This window comes from Corythoichthys intestinalis, chromosome 17, assembly GCF_030265065.1.
Source record: "Corythoichthys intestinalis isolate RoL2023-P3 chromosome 17, ASM3026506v1, whole genome shotgun sequence".
Taxonomy (NCBI): domain Eukaryota; kingdom Metazoa; phylum Chordata; class Actinopteri; order Syngnathiformes; family Syngnathidae; genus Corythoichthys; species Corythoichthys intestinalis.
In genome coordinates, this window is record NC_080411.1 from 2305966 (window position 1) to 2323741 (window position 17776).

General features: G+C 40.1%; 1 protein-coding gene across 1 annotated transcript; it reads left to right on the top strand.

The window, feature by feature from the left end:
- The first annotated feature begins 1695 nt into the window (after positions 1 to 1695).
- lmo4a (LIM domain only 4a) lies at positions 1696 to 12570 on the top strand. The gene is made up of 5 exons (XM_057819372.1): positions 1696 to 1841; positions 4923 to 5160; positions 7351 to 7447; positions 7552 to 7710; positions 12167 to 12570. Exons 2-5 carry the CDS (start codon positions 4928 to 4930, stop codon positions 12173 to 12175), a joined length of 498 nt encoding a protein of 165 aa, XP_057675355.1. The 5' UTR covers positions 1696 to 1841; positions 4923 to 4927; the 3' UTR covers positions 12176 to 12570.
- The last annotated feature ends 5206 nt before the right edge of the window (positions 12571 to 17776 follow it).

Here is a 17776-nt window from a genome sequence, read left to right on the forward strand (position 1 = left end):
TCTTAAAAGATAAATAAAAATAATAAATAAAATATATAAATATATAAATAAATAAAATATAGAAATATTTATAAAAATTTATAGAAAATAAATAAAAGATAATAACTAGTACAAGTTATAGAAATTTTATATTAAAACCCCTCTTCATGTTTTCGTTTTAATAAAATTTGTAAAATTTTCAATCAAAAAATAAACTAGTAGCCCGCCATTGTTGATGTCAATAATTACTTACACAATGCTCATGTATGCTGAAGCCTGTAAAATCAGTCGCACCCAAGCGCCAGCAGAGGGCCGCAAAACTCCGAAAAACACAACAGGTACACCTTTCACTTTGCTGTCCTTTAATATGTTTGAGCGGGGCATTTGTGCGTTAATTGCGTCAAATATTTTATCCGGATTAATTTAAAAAATTAATTACCGCTCGTTTACGTGTTAATTTTGATATAATAATTATATAATATAATAATTTTGATACAATAATTATATAATATAATAATTTATATATATATATATATATATATATATATATATATATATATACACAGTGGGGAGAACAAGTATTTGATACACTGACAATGGGAAAACCCATTGGAAGTGTATCAAATACTTGTTCTCCCCACTGTATGTGTATATATATATGTATGTATATATATATATATATATATATATATATATATATATATATATATATATATATATATATATATATATATATATATATATATATATATATGTGTGTGTGTGTGTGTGTGTGTGTGTGTCTATAAAAATATGTATATATGTGTATATTGAAGCAACGTTTTAGCAATTTTTTAAAACCATTTTTTGATCTAATTATAAAGACACAAATGTCCTACCCAAAATGTGGCCTACACACAAAACATCACTTCAATAATTTTTTATAATCTAATCAAAGAAAAGTAATATGCCATTCAATTGATTTTTTTTAGCTTCAAATTTATTTTTTGCATTCAAACACTTTTTTTGTCTTTATTTCATTTTTTAAGTGACTTTTTCTTCGAATGAAAATAAATTGATTGAAGCAGTTTTTTAAATTGAAAAATAAAGACACAAATCTACCTCCATAGAATAGAAAACAACTTTGAGTAACAATCTCATCTCTGTGTTCCATAATTTCCATTTCCATGATATAGTGCGTCAGTGAATTGGCTATGTAGTTCGCTGCTTAGTTTGTCCACAAGAGGTCACCCTCCACTTCTACTGAAACACATTGTACTCCACTACTATGGAGGTGGATTTGTCTCAAAAAGATTTGTCTGCCTCCGTACACAAGACCGGAATGTTTTTGTAGTCAATCTCGTATGTATTTGAAAACTATATGCTATACAGTATATTATTATTATTATTATTATTATTCTAATACTATATATAATAATTTCATACTTAAGGGGCAGTGTGAATTAACTAGCCACATCATACAATTTAACGACCAGAAATAAGTGTTTGCTTTAGTGAGGGAAAAAAAAGAGTGTTATTTCATTACGGCTGACAAAGTTCCTCATTATTGATTGTTGTGTGTGTCCAATCACCGACTGTCAAACGACCGGCCATCCGAGTTCTCAAAATCCACGCCCCTTAAACGTAGGTGGCTGTGCGAGTAGCGATGACGTATTTGACAACAGAGCGCGCGACTTGAGCACCGCTTTATTATCGATGGCTGCAAACAGATAAAGAGTGAAAGTGACTTGCTGTCACCTCAGCCGAGGAGCTTTTATGACTCTGGTCTGAATATCTTCGTTCTTTCGTGGACTGCAAGTTAGAGAAACAGAAGCCTCGAGCGTTTCATCATTTTCTCCAGCGTCTTTTTTGAGGCCAGTTGTGTAAGTTCATTTATACTCATTATGTTTGACTGTTTGCTTGGTTTTGATAAATGATCAACACCAAACTGCCATGAATTTCTTCTCTCTCATTCTTTATATTTTATTTCAATTTAATTTAATTTTTTTAACTTTATGGGGGAAAATCCCAGCTTAAAAAATGACATATTGGTGAGAGAGTGCAGTATCAGCATGCTATGTATTGTCTTATTATTTTAGTTACCAACCAGCAGGAGATACTATGGAAAAAGTAAACACCAGTGCGCAAAATGCAACTGGTCAAAACCTTTTAAAACTTATGGTTAAAAACACCTCAACTCCATGATAATGGCCACAATGAAACACAATAAAACTTGGTAATAATAGTGTGTTGATTCAACACAGGATATCGTGTTGATCAGAGGTCACGGAACCGCGGGCCTCGGTCCGGTTCCGGACCCCCAAGCCGTCTGGACCGGATCTCAAGCTGTCTGGACTGATACACGTTGCAACAACAAAAATCATTTTTTTCCCGCGGGTTTGAAGAGCGGAGGTGGGCAACAAAAATAAACCTTAGCGGTAACGTGCGTGAGCCAGCCAATGGGAGTGAAGCATTTGAAAGTTATTTTTAGAACAGCATGTCTCACACTCGCTTTCCAGACTCCGCGGAGTGACAGCCAAAAACTGAGCCGAATGAAGTTGGAGGAAGAGGCGAAAAGGTACGGCAAATGTCGTGCTCAAAACTATGCAAGATTGATGCAGAAAACAGAGTGTTTAAGGAGGAGTGGACCAACACATTTTTGTTCATTTTACCTGGCGGCAGCACAAGACCACTAAGCCTCATCTGTTCAGAGACAGTGTTCTGCCAAAATCTGCTACCTCGGCGGAACGTGCTACATTAGTCGAATTTGACACCCAAACTACTACCGTGCGCGCTAAACTTGTGTTGTTTGGATGCATACAGGCAGAACGTACTTAAAATGCCTTAAGAAAATACTTAAATGCAGTTATACCAACTAAGGATGGTTTAAATACGCTACATGACTAATGTGGTCAACTGCTTCAAAGCTAACACACAAAACCACAATGGTTAAAAGTATGAGAGGGTAATACATGCAAAAAGTATTTTTGAGGCAATGAAAAGGTTCTAAAAAACTAAATAAAAACAAAAAGAGTGAGTACTCGCCACTTCTGACCGATGTGCGCATGCGTGCGGATGCTAGCGCAAGCGCGCTGAGCATTGTGTAGATGTTTCGCGGCGTAGTAAGGAATGGCCGAACAACGCTTGTAAAAAGCCGCAATTTGAAAAGGCACTATGAGACGAAACACGCAGCTTTTCCGCAAAGTTTCCCGATTAACTCTGCCATCCGTTCTCAAAAAATAGCGGAATTAAGGGCTCAATATGATCGCTTTATTATTTATTACTAATTAATTATGATTAGATATTATTCATTACTTACTATAAATTATTTTTTTTATATTTTATTTACATGTTTGAATGTTGTAATTATCAGCATGGCCACATAAAGATATGTTTGTATTTTAAAAAAAAAAGAAGCAGTAAAAATAGTTCCGGACCCGAGTAATTTTTTAATTTCGGACCCAGAGGATTTTTAATTCATGACCCCTGGTGTAGATATATACATATATTTCAGTTATACACAATTTAATAAAAAGAAAAAAAAATGTAAATAATGAGAATGCAAGAAAAGGGCGTAGATTTGGTCTCAATATAACTATATTATATATATATATTATATACAATTATACAATATATGTATATTATATATTATAATAATTTAAAAAAATATATCATGTTAAAATATTTAACGCAATTAATGCATGCGCTGCACGACCCACTCACGCATTGTTTCGCTCAATCTGCAATGGCGGCGTTTTACCTAAACAGAGAGATAAAAGGCAGCGTAAAATGAGTACAGTGAATTTTGGCAGCCTTTGGCGCCTTTTATTAATTGGCTAAAGCCTTACAATCCCTCTCCCTACGATTAGAAATATCATGGGAAGCAAGGTAGCAATTGATCTTTTTCTTAACACCTTATGTTATTTCCCAACGCAGAGAAGATATATGAATTGGTATCACTACGCACAGTCATGGTTTCACTTCCCATCATGCATTGGGGCATGGCTAAGTATCATTTACTGAAAGCTCAACAAATACACTAGATGGCAATATTTAGTCACAATATACAAAGTCACAAGTCTTTCAATCCGTGGATCCCTCTCACAGAAAGAATGTTAATAATGTAAATGCCATCTTGAGGATTTTTTCTCATAATAAACAAATACAGTACTTATGTACTGTATGTTGAATGTATATATTTGTCCGAGTTTTATTCATTTTTTTCTTATTGCATTGCCAAAATGTATATGATCGGGAAAAATTATCGGGAATGATTGGAATTGAATTGTGAGCAAAAAAAAAAAAAGCCATCGATTCGGGAAATATCGGGCTCGGCAGATACTCAAACTAAAACGATCGGGATCGGATCGGGAGCAAAAAAACATGATCGGCATAACCCTACTCGTTACTGAACGAAAGTAATCATATTACAGTTACTGAAAACACTGTTCTCCAATGCTACTTGTTTTAGGACAGAACGCCCTGCTCTTTGTCCTGGAGTGCCCGGGAGAACTGATTGCGAGAGTTGGTGCGTCAATCTTGCTGATGACCTACACGTTGGGCTTCTATGATAAGATGGCGTTGTGTATCTTTTATGCCCTATATTCTGCTTCTTTTCATTAAACTACGGTATAAGCGCTATTTATTTTATATTTGGTGTGTTAGAGTAATACAAACAGTCCTACAGTAAATATGAGAAATGATACTATTCCCCGATTGATTATATTACTTGTGTTAGAGTAATGCAAACAGTTAGACATTGCCTACAAGAAACAGTACCATCTCCTTCAAGGTTGACTGAGATCTGCACTCAGTACCGTACTCATTTAACTAGTCGACAAAATTCTCTCATTAAAGCGCCAAGGGCAGTGACTGTACTGACTTTTTTAAGAAATAAACTGTCACACAGACATGGATTGCAGGATTTCCTACTTAGAACTTGACATTTCTCCTGTTCTCTATAGTTGTGATGGTGAACAGCAGGGTGGAGGCGCCCACCGTGGCCGTGATGGGGGGGACAGCAAGTCGGTCGTGTGCCGGATGCGGGGGTCGAATCGCGGACCGCTTCCTGCTCTTCTCCATGGAGCAATACTGGCACACGCGCTGCCTCAAGTGCTCCTGCTGCCATGCTCAGCTGGGCGAGTACAGCAGCACCTGCTACAGCAAAGGAGGCATGATCCTCTGCAGGAACGACTACATCAGGTGAGTGCACCTCATGCTTGGCAGAAAATGATTTACACACTATTCTGTACACTGTGTTATGATCTGACATGACCAATTTGATATCAGACATTGATACAGGAGAGAAAATATGAGCGGAATTAACAGTCTTCTTTTTAGATAACCTGTAAAATTTGTAATTTTTTCAATCCCCATGAATCATAGCACCAATTTAATGGTTTGACAATTTTTAATTGCGGTCATGTAAAGTCCAGTAACTAGTTTTAAGTGACACAACCAGACACTGTTAAGATGCGGGCTAACTACACATAAAATGTCAGACAATGTGAACATGTGACAGAAACTGTTGCGCATTTGCGTCTCGAAAAGCAGCAGTCGGCTCGTTATGTTTTAGGGGCAGGTTACATGGCGACTCTGCGACACAAAGACGCAATGACTGAGTAGCGGAATCGCCTCGTGTGCATATGGTGTTGGCGAAGATGAAAAATTCTGAATCCTGCCTCCAAAGTGGAAGAATCCTATTGCGGGGGATTGAGGGGGGCTTGCTTCGCATGCATATCAAAAGCTCCCGCGGCGCCAGACCGCGCCGATAACGTCGGCACTCGTACACGTCACATTGGGCGTGCGCAGCGGTGCTACCAAACATTAAAAACAGCAAATACGGCAAAATGTCAGCTTTAATTTACTGTTTTAATTAGGGTTGTTCCGATCATGTTTTTTTGCTCCCAATCCGATCCCGATCGTTTTAGTTTGAGAATCTGCCGATCCCGATATCTCCCCATCCGATTGCTTTTTTTTTGCTCCCGATTCAATTCCAATCATTCCCGATAATTTTTCCCGATCATATACATTTTGGCAATGCATTAAGAAAAAAATGAATAAAATTTGGACAAATATATACATTCAACATATAGTACATAAGTACTGTATTTGTTTATTATGGCAATAAATCCTCAAGATGGCATTTACATTATTAACATTCTTTCTGTGAGAGGGATCCACGGATAGAAAGACTTGTTATTCTTAATAACAAGCGTGACTTTGTATATTGTGACTAAATATTGCCATCTAGTGTATTTGTTGAGCTTTCAGTAAATGATACTGTAGCCATTTAACTTCTGCCCAAATGCCTGATGGGAAGTGCAACCATGACTGTGCGTGGTGGTACCAATTGATATATCTTCTCTGCGTTGGGAAATAACATAGAGACTTAAGAAAAAGATCAATCACTACCTTTCTTCCCCACATTGTTTCCCACTATATTTCTAATTGTAGGGAGAGTGATTGTAAGGCTTTAGCCAATTAAAAAAATGCTCCAAAGGCTGCCAAAATTTACTCTACTTATTTTACGCTGCCTTTTAGCTCTATATATAGGTAAAACGGCGCCATTACAGATTGAACGCGACAATGCGTGAGTGGGTCGTGCAGCACATGCTTTAATTGCGTTAAATATTTTAACGTGATAAAATTTTTAAAAACTAACGGGATAAATTTGATAACCCTACCTTAAGCCTAAACTAAAGACTCTGGATGGGTGTAACATATTATGGCTGTAACGTTAAATACAATTAGAAAACGATTTAATTAAAAAATATATAAATATTAAAAAAAGGCATGTCCGATATTTTTTTGCCGATTCCGATACTTTGAAAATGACGTGATCGGACCCGATCGATCGGGATGCCAATCGATTGGGACATCTCTAGTTTTAATAATATTTTTGAATTAAATATGTTGAATGTTTCCATTTTTGTGCCTTTTTGAACAAAAGAAAAATGCCATTGCTTCAAGTGGTCGGGGATATTTTTTTTGCGGGGCTGAGGAGCTTGTTGGGGTCAAAGTGCATCATTCGCTGTCGCCTTGTAAATCTGCACTGCCCCCTAGGGCCTGGCATGAATACTACATCGTTTTAATGCGGAATTTCGACATTGTTCGAATGGAGACGGGCCCATATGAATGCAAATTTGAAATTTTTCGTATTCTCGGAGAGTCACCATGTAAACCGCCCCTTATGCTCCCAAAACACATTTTTAGCTCGTTATCGTGTCGTCATCGTGACGTGAAAAAGCGTTCGTTGACTAAATATTTTCGTTATCGTCATCGTTGACAAAAACAACTCTGTAGTACACCATTGTTGGTCCATTAGCTTTAGAATCTATCCAAGTAGCTTTACAGCTTTTAATGTTTAGTTTTATTCGTGCTCTTCCTCAGGCTATTTGGACACAGCGGAGCTTGCAGCGCGTGCGGACAGTCCATCCCGGCTAGCGAGATGGTGATGCGGACACAAGGGAATGTTTACCACCTGAAGGTGAGTGTGATTATGAAACTGATTTTTGGAATATTCCATCTCAAGCTTCAATCATTGTGCTGAATATTTTCAGTTAAATAATTAACAAGTCTTTGATGTGTCAGTGTTTCATTTGTGCAACCTGTCGGAACCGCCTGGTGCCCGGCGATCGCTTTCATTACATCAACGGAACAATCTTCTGCGAACACGATCGGCCAGGAGGCGGGCTACTCGGTGGGCACCCAACTCAAATGCAAGCTAATGGCATCATGTCCGACCAGAAGGTGAGAAGCATTTAGGGGTTAATATTAGGGTTGTTCCGATCATGTTTTTTTGCTCCCGATCCGATCCTGATCGTTTTAGTTTGAGTATCTGCCGATCCCGATATTTCCCGATCCGATTGCGTTTTTTTGCTCCCAATTCAATTCCAATCAATCCCGATAATTTTTCCCGATCATATACATTTTGGGAATGCATTAAGAAAAAAATGAATACAACTTGGACATATATATACATTAGGGCTGTCAAAATTATCGCGTTAACGAGCGGTAATTAATTTTTTAAATTAATCCCGTTAAAATATTTGACGCAATTAACGCACAAATGCCCTGCTCAAACAGATTAAAATGACAGCACAGTGAAAGCTGTACTTATGTTTTTCGGAGTTTTGCCGCCCTCTGCTGGCGCTTGGGTGCGAGTGATTTTATAGACTTAAGCACCCATGAGCATTGACATCAACAATGGCGGGCTACTAGTTTATTTTTTGATTGAAAATTTTACAAATTTTATTCAAACGAAAACATGAAGAGGGGTTTTAGTATAAAATTTCTATAACTTGTACTAAAATTTATCTTTTAAGAACTACAAGTCTTTCTATCCATGGATCGCTTTAACAGAATGTTAATAATGGTAATGCCATCTTGTTGACTTATTGTTATAATAAAGAAATACATTACTTATGTACCGTATGTTGAATGTATATATCCATCTTGTGTCTTATCTTTCCATTCCAACAATAATTTACAGAAAAATATGGCATATTTCACTGATGGTTCGAATTGCGATTAATTGCGATTAATTCATTTTTAAGCTGTAGTTAACTCGATTAAAAATTTTAATCGTTTGACACCCCTAATAAACATTCAACATACAGTACATAAGTACTGTATTTGTTTATTATGACAATAAATCCTCAAGATGGCATTTACATTATTAACATTCTTTCTGTGAGAGGGATCCACGGATAGAAAGACTTGTGACTTTGTGTATTGTGACTAAATATTGCCATCTAGTGTATTTGTTGAGCTTTCGGTAAATTATACTGTAGCCATGCCCAAATGCATGATGGGAAGTGGAACCATGATTGTGAGTAGTGCTACCAATTGATATATCTTCTCTGCATTGGGAAATGACATAAGGTGTTAAGAAAATGATCAATTGCTACCTTGCTCCCCCACATTGCTTCCCATGATATTTCTAATCGTAGGGAGAGGGATTGTAAGGCTTTAGCCAATTAAAAAAAGGCTCCAAAGGCTGCCAAAATTCACTCTACTCGTTTTAAGCTGCCTTTTTTCTCTCTATATAAGTAAAACGGCGCCATTACAGATTGAGCGCGACAATGCGTGAGTGGGTCGTGCAGCGCATGCATTAATTGTGTTAAATATTTTAACGTGATACATTTTTTAAAAAATTAATTACCGAAAAAATTAATTACCGCCGTTATCGGGATTAATTTGATAACCCTACCTTAAGCCTAAACTAAAGACTCTGGATGAGTGTAACATGTTATGTCTTTAATATTAAATACAATTAGAAAACGATTTCATTAAAAAATATATATTAAAAAAAGGCATGGCCGATATTTTTTTGCCGATTCCGATACTTTGAAAATCGGATGCTCCCGATCGATCGGGACATCTCTAGTTAGTATTCATTTTCATTGTAGAGATCTTTGAAGGAGAAGCATACTACATCACTCCTGTCTTTTTAATGTGAAGCTTTGCATGAAATCTACAGCTTTCATAAATAAACTAACTAGCAAGGTAAAATTGGTACTTGAATGTGCTTTAGAATGATACCACGTACCTGAAAAATAGGCGATACCCAGTGTTTAACATTGGGTCTAACCAGTTTAATTTGTTTTAATACTAAAACATAAAATACTGTTATAATTGCATCCATCATCCTAAATAATCAGATTCTGAAGAATTAAGGAACTATGTTTGAATAATACACTTCACTAGTCCTCGGCAAACATCTATGGGTCTTTGATCAATCTCGACTTCTGTCAGCTTCACAGGTGCTGGGTGGGGTTTGTTTGCATCCTGTTCTGTTCTGCCTCGTCGCTGGTCTCGGTGCCGGGGTTCTCTGCTTGGGTGGGTCTGGTCATGCGTGGGTCCCGTCGGGCATGTGGTGGACCCGCGGGCACGTGGGGGTGCCGCGTGGGTCAGCCCGCTCTGAGCCGCATCCCCTCGTACAGGATACCAGGGAGGTGTTCCCTGATGTCATACTGTGCACCCGTCCTGGCCCAGGGGTGGGGTGGGGTTGTGCCGCTGTCCCCTTGGTCTGTGTCTGGCCCTTTCCGTTTCTCCGGGACTGCGGTGGCTGCTGCTGCCCTTCTGTCGGCGGGGTCGTCGGCAGGGCCTCCTGGAGCCCATAGTAAATGGTGTTACACTTGTAAAGTGCCTTTTCACCTTTTTTAAGGCCCTCAAAGCGCTTTACACGGTCTCCTCATCTACCTACTGGTGACGCAGCACCAGGAGCAACGAGGGGTTCAGAATCTTGCTCAAGGATACTTAGACGAGTTCATCGGGGGGAGAATCGAACCCACAACCTCTGGGGAACGACTACACTACCACTGAGCTTGCCTGGTACACCAGACTCACCGCTGTTCCAGCAATTGAGTCTGGCCACCATTCAGCGGATACAATTTCCAGGGCGGCGCAAGCCACAGCAAACAGACAGCGGAGTGGACCAATCAGCGACGGGCACACGTGACGTTAGTAAAACGACGAGGGCAGGACGAGGGACTTGCGCGCGAAAGGAAACATACGAGGAGAGCGGAGTTTATTCGACATGGCTAGCACGAGACAGACTGTTGTCAATGACTCGTGTCGATGTGTTTTTGGTAATTTAAAACTGATTTTACCATGGATTGGAACATATTCTCGGCTCTCCTGTTCACCGTCTGTGTTGTTGTGAAGACGACTTCCGACGCGCAAGAGTGACGTTGCTCGTTAAGAACACGTCACGCAAATAAACGAATCTGATTTGTCCATTGATTTTGTACCTGCTCGAGAGGCCGTCAATGGGATGGTTCCCAGACTTTTCTCTCAGTGTTTGAAAAATACAGGGAGAACAGTCTGGCCGTGCCAGGCAACCACTGAGCCACGTCATCCCCCATGGGGGCTGGGTTGGGGCTTGTTGTCCCCGGCCGGTGGGTTGGATATCCCCTGGTCGCTGGCGCTTGGTGTGGCGCCTGTCCGGGATGCGGGGTGGGTGCTCGGGAGGTGGGGGGAGTGGTGGGCGGATGTGGGTGGTCTGGGGCAGGGATTGGTCGGGGCCCTGGTGCTTCCCCTGCCCTGCAGCCGGTGGTTCTGGTGGACCGGGCCATGCCTGCGGGAGCCTGCCTCTTAATTCGGGCACTCCTCACTTTGCACTGTAAATACCTCTTACCCTGGCACCTACATACTCATTCATTCCTCTGGGGAGAGTCGGGAGGGGGCCATACAGTCCCTGCCCGGCTGCCAATTGATTTTAATGCATCACACACCAAAGTTGTGGGATGGATGGGACCTGTTGGGGGGGTGACATTACGGTTACCTCCTCTCGGCAGGCCTCGCCATTCCTGCACCTCTTTTAACGCACCACACACATCATACTCCGTGGGGGAGCTCCAGCAAAGGGCGGTGGGACGGTAAAAATTCCATGCAGCGGTCCCCTTGCCCCAAGCTGAGCTCTCCTATTTAAATGCATACATTGCACTACCCTCCCCACAAAATCCCATCACGGTACTGGGTAATGGTTGCCAGTCAGGGACCTGCCACATTAGTAGGGTGGTTGGTGGGTCCCACACTTTTTCTCTATGGCGTGGCGTTCCTTTCTGCCTGTGCTGCCGGCCGCAGAAAGGGGGGGGGGGGGGGGGGGTGCTGGTCTCGCGTCGCCCCGATCCAGCTCTTCGGCATTCTCCTGCTTCCGCCTTCCCTTCTCTTCTCTGCCTGGGTATCCGCCCGGCGCGGGTTGCTAGCTGGACGCCGGTGTGTTGGCTGGGTGTCGCGTGCTCCTTCGGGGGACCCTGCCCTGGGCTTGGTGGGTTGTTGGGGGTCCCGCGATGTGCCGTGGTGGCTTAGGGGCTTATACTGTTGCACGTGGGCCGTGTGGGCGGGTGGGGGCAGGTGGTGCGTCCCTTCTTCCCATCCCTGAAGGCCGGTTGATGAGGGTACGGGGGGGCCTGGGGAACCACCCTGGATCCCTGGGTGGGTGACGATGGCCCCTTTGCTGGGCTGCGGGAGAAGGGATGGGCTGCGCTGGCCCCCTCGCCCCCTTCCGTCCATCTGGGGAGGGGCTGTGGCCCGCACGGCATCTCCACTTGTCTGCGTGGCTATCGCATGTTTGGTGATATTCGAGCATGGCTATATGTGAGTGGGTGCGCTCGGGTGGAGGTCCTCGGTGCCGGGATCGGCGATGGGGCATTAACATAAATTCTTTATGTAATGGTTCTTAATTTGCATTTTTTTACAGGTCTGCTGAGAAAACATGAGTGTCTTCGCCATCAGTCCTTCTTTTCTGCCCCTTCTACACCTTCCTCTTGTAAAGCCAGCTAGTCATGCCTTTGAAGATGACTTGAAAGTTACTTGCTTCATTTTAGGGGTGGGGGGGGTCTTAGGATTGTTGGTCCTCAAGACTGTCTTTTATGAACTGTGGCAATAATATTGTGAAGATCAAGCATGACTGTAAGGATGGAATCAGACATTGACATTTCCTACAAGTGATACCAACGGAAAGTAGGGTGGCCTTTGCCCAGCATTCCACACAGTGGATATTGAATCTGGAGGTAACAGTGGGAGCAGAAGAACTCTACTCATACAAAATGTATGAAGTTATATGGCATCCTTTGATTTTGTGTTTTCCCACACGTTGTAACAGAAGCATTAAAAACACAATTCGGTCTTTTCCATTTGCAAGTATTCATCTTGAAAAGTTGTGGTTCTTTTTTATATTATGTTCATATGCAGCTTTTTATACCTTATTTTCACATGTATGTTACATTTGTGTAGACTGAATTTGGCTTTTGTCTTAGTTTTATTTCCCAAGGAGATACAATAACACAGCATTACGTCAAGTACATTCTCAAAGCAATGAGGTTTTGTTTATTTGGTTGTTGTTTTTAACTGCCCATACAAAGAGCCAGGGCCGGCCCAGGCCATTTGGGGGCCCTAAGCAAAATAATGCCATGGGGCCCATATTTTTGGCCAACCATTTCGTCACAGTGTACTGTGAAACCCATACATGCAATCCATTCCATATGTCCATATTTTGTATATTAATCATATTTTGTTGCACTGCATACTTCAAACTTCTCACCCCAAATGACATGTAATGACAAGAAAATGGACGTTTGCATGGATAAACGGCAATGCGCGCCACATTATTCATGATGCTCTATCAACAACGTATACTGTAAAATGAGTAGAGCTGAAACGAATACTCGAGCAACTCGAGTTTAAAAACTGATCCGAGTAATTTTATTCACCTCGAGTATTCATTTATTTTGACAGCTCTAAGCATCACGTTTTGCTCGGACTACTTTTAATGCGGGACAACGCGCCGATGTTACGTGCGTAGAGGACGAAGCAAAAAAACAACAACAACAAAACTTAATGCAGCAGACAGCCGCTACACACGACGCCGACGTTGCTAAATACTTGCCCGCACGATGCTAGTTGGTAGCAGGTAGCGTCTGATGCGTCTCATAGAGATCACATGTATGTTGAACTAGATGCGAAATGACAGACTCGGCCGCGTCTGGGCAGCGTTAGTAAACCGCCGCCATCTTAAAGCAGTAGAGCGCTAAGCGCTAATAAAGAGCACTAAGCGCTAATAAGATTAACGTTACTGTCACAAACTCACGTAACGTTAGCCCTGCGGAGGGCTAGGTTTCTATTAATTATGACCACTGTCGATGCGTGGCTAACGTGTCTTACATACAGGCTTTAACATAACATAGCATTGTGGAGTGATGAGGGTGTAAAATAAAAACTCAATAATGCTAACTATCAATTTTAGCTCAGTAGTCATTGCTAAACACCAAGTAGCACTAGTCCCTAATGTGCTCCAAAACAGCCTGTATCATACATTTATTTTGAACACTGCAAAAACTCAAAATCCTATCAGGACTTACAGTTTAGACTAACTTAAAACTTAACTAGAACTTATAAATGGCCTGACACAAATAGAAATTCAATTGAAACACGTGGGGAAAAAAATCCTAACTTTTAAGTGATGTGTGTTATCAAGCGTAACGGCATTTTTAGGTAAGATATATATATATATATATATATATAATTTTTTTTTTTTTAACAAGATCTAAAAGTTTTTTGAGTGAAAGCAGTGAATTAGTCTTTTTTTATTCTAGTTACATCTGAGATGCAATTGTTGGCTGTTTTCAACAATATACATCGAAAATAAAGACATTGATTGACTGAAAATGGATCAAGATTAGATGAAATGTCTTGTTTTCTCATGTGTATTTATAATTGCTCTTCACCTAAAAATATATTTGTTTTATTCGATTACTCGATTAATCGATAGAATTTTCAGTCAATTACTCGATTACTAAAATATTCGATTGCTGCAGCCCTAAAAATGAGGTTACCAGATTGGGGGCCCCCTAGTGGTCAGGGGCCCTAAGCAGCTGCATCGTCTGTGTATAGGCTGGGCCAGCCCTGCGAAGAGCGCCTTGCACTTCAACCTGGCTATTAGAAGATGTACATTAATTCTGATGTTGGATTCTCAACCATTCCTTGTAACATACGGTGCTGGCCAAAAGTATTGGCACCTCTGCAATTCTGTCAGATAATGCACAATCTCTCCCAGAAAATGACTGCAATTACAAATGCTTTGGTAGTATTATCTTCATTTATTTTGCTTGCAATTAAAAAACACAAAAGAGAATTGGAATTTTTTTTTTTAATCATTTTACACAAAACTCCAAAAATGGGCCTCACAAAAGTATTGGCACCCTCCGCCTAATACTTGGTAGCACAACCTTTAGACGAAATAACTGCGAACAATCGCTTCTGGTATCCATCAATGAGTTTCTGCTGGAATTTTAGACCATTCTTCTTTGGCCAACTGCTCCAAGTCTCTGAGATTTAAAGGGTGCCATTTTCAGATCTCTCCACAGGTTTTCCATAAGATTCAGGTCTGGACTCATTGCTGGCCACTTAAGAAGTCTCCAGTGCTTTCTTCTCGAACCATTTTCTAGTGATTTTTGAAGTGTGTTTTGGGTCATTGTCCTGCTGGAAGACCCATGACCTCTGAGCAGGGCCGGAGTGGGACTCATTTTCGGCCCTGGAATTTCATGCCTCAGACCGGCCCACTCATTTAAAATTATGTCATTATGCATACATGTGTTAAGTTCAGTGTTCTCTAAAGCCGTGTACTGTAATTCTGTGTATTCCAATTCAGTGCAGGTAATGGTTGTTTAACAAGGTGGCTCTATTTTAACAAGTGCAACACAACATATTTTGAACAAATTTAAAAATGGATTTAAAAAAAAAAAAAACTATATTAAATGATACATTTGAAAAATAAATTAGGCCAGTCAAACGATTAAAATTTTTGATCAAGTTAATTACAGCTTAAAAATTAATCGTAATTAATCGCAATTCAAACCATCTATAAAATATGCCATATTTTTCTGTAAATTATTGTTGGAATGGAAAGATAAGACACAAGATGGATATAAACATTCAACATAAGGTACATAAGGACTGTATTTGTTTATTATAACAATAAATCAACAAGATGGCATTAACATTATGAACATTCTGTTAAAGCGATCCATGGATAGAAAGACTTGTAGTTCTTAAAAGATAAATGTTAGTTAAAGTTAAAGTTATAGAAATTTTATATTAAAACCCCTCTTAATGTTTTCGTTTTAATAAAATTTGTAAAATTTTCAATCAAAAAATAAACTAGTAGCCCGCCATTGTTGATGTCAATAATTACTTACACAATGCTCATGGGTGCTGAAGCCTATAAAATCAGTCACACCCAAGCGCCAGCAGAGGGCGGCAAAACTCCATAAAACACAATTAACAAGTGGGCATGTCATTGTACTGTCATTTAAATCTGTCTGAGCAGGGCATGTGTATTAATTGCGTCAAATATTTTAACGTGATTCATTTAAAAAATTAATTACCGCCCGTTAACCCGATAATTTTGACAGCCCTAAAATAAATGAATCAATAAGACCTTTTCTGCAACATCAAATATTAACAAAATGAGTGCTTACAGATAAAACAAACATAGCAACATAACAATATGAAAAATAAAGAATACGTATTGCACATTGTAACAACTTCCAATGATACTATTATCCATTTTCCATTTCCACTTTAAAAACGCCACGTAATCGATTATATTAATTCTAATGTTAACTCGCTGAACGACATGGCAATCTTACCTTCCAGCTCTGCACCTGTGGTGTGTTCATTATGGCTAATGCTTGCTGCTACATATCCCTTGTGAGGTGCTACAAGAAGCCAAAGTTTCCACAATTACATATTGTCGTATCACACGGTGCAAGTTGCATTTTATTCGCCATCTGGCCTTACCACTTTCGTTGTAATCCTCTGTAGTTTGAGGCAGCAAGGTCGTTGCATGAAAAAAATTAGCTATTTTTGCGCATTTTGCCGATTCTTTCACGAGTGCTTTTCTTTTTAATTCTTATTTTTCAGCGCCACCCTTGCTCTTTTTATCCATCCGAGCACCGAGTTAGCAGCTAATTTGGCTCAATACAGACTACAATTAGGGGGCGGAGCTGCATGCTGTATTTTTCGTCTGCACACGTGAGGATGAGTCTGGGAAAAAAATACTGTTTTTTTTTTTTTTTTTTTTTTAAGACGGCCCACAGGGACAGCGGTAACAGAATGTAAGTTATACTCAGTGACACTGTCACAAATAAATACCAAACAAAAAATGATAACAGTGTAATTTTTTTTTTTTTTTTTTTTAAATAAAACCCGGACCGGCCCATCTGGCCGGCCGGCCCTTCTGGAATCGTCCAGAAGCTCACAATTAGTCACTCCGGGCCTGCCTCTGAGGGAGGCCCAGCTTTCTCACACTGGGCCCTACATTATGCTGCAAAATTTGTTGGTGGCCTTCAGACTTCATAACTTTGGTTTCATCAGTCCACAAAATATTTTGCCAAACTTCTGTGGAGTATCCAACTGCCTTTTTGCGAACATTAAATGAACAACAATGTTGTTGTTTTTTAGACAGCAGTGGCTTCCTCCGTGGAGTCCTCCCATGAACACCATTCTTGGCCTTAGTTTTACAAATAGTTGATGTGTGATATTGGACTATGCCAATGATTTCTGTAAGTCTTTAGCAGACACTCTAGGGTTCGTTTTTTACCTCTCTGAGTATTCTGCGCTCAACTAGTGTCATCTTTGGTGGACGGCCACTCCTTGGGAGAGAAGCAATAGGGCATAACCCTCTCCGCTTGTAGACAACTTCTCTGACTGTCGATGGATGAACATCCAGACATTTAGAGATGGTTTTGTATCCTTTCCCTGCTTGATACAAAGCAACAATCCTTAAACACAGGTCTTCAGACAGCTCCTTTGACCGAGCCATGATGCACATCAGAAAATGCTTCGAGACATTTTATTACCAGGTGTGTGTTTTATAGTGGGGGGACAGCTTTAAACCACTCATCAGTGATTGGGCACACACCTGACTTAAAATGTTTGGTAACATTTGTTTTCAATTGCTCTTTAAGACTCCTTAGGCAGAGGGTTCACTTACTTATTTTCCTCCTTCTGTCATCATTTGCATGCCATCCTCATTAAAATATGAAAACCTATAAATGTTTGAGTGTTTTTATTTAAAGCAGACACTGTATTTTCATCTGTGTGACTTTGACAAATATCAAATCAAATTTGATGGCGATTTTATGCAGAAATGTGAGGAATTCCAAAAGGTTCAGATACTTTTTACAGAAACTCAATTTGAAATTTGAGAAACAGTCAAGAGATTGTCCAAGTTTGCAAAATGTGATGCTTTCTAGACTAACACCAATAGGACAACCGCTGCATGTGAATGCAAATTGCAGTTTTTCCG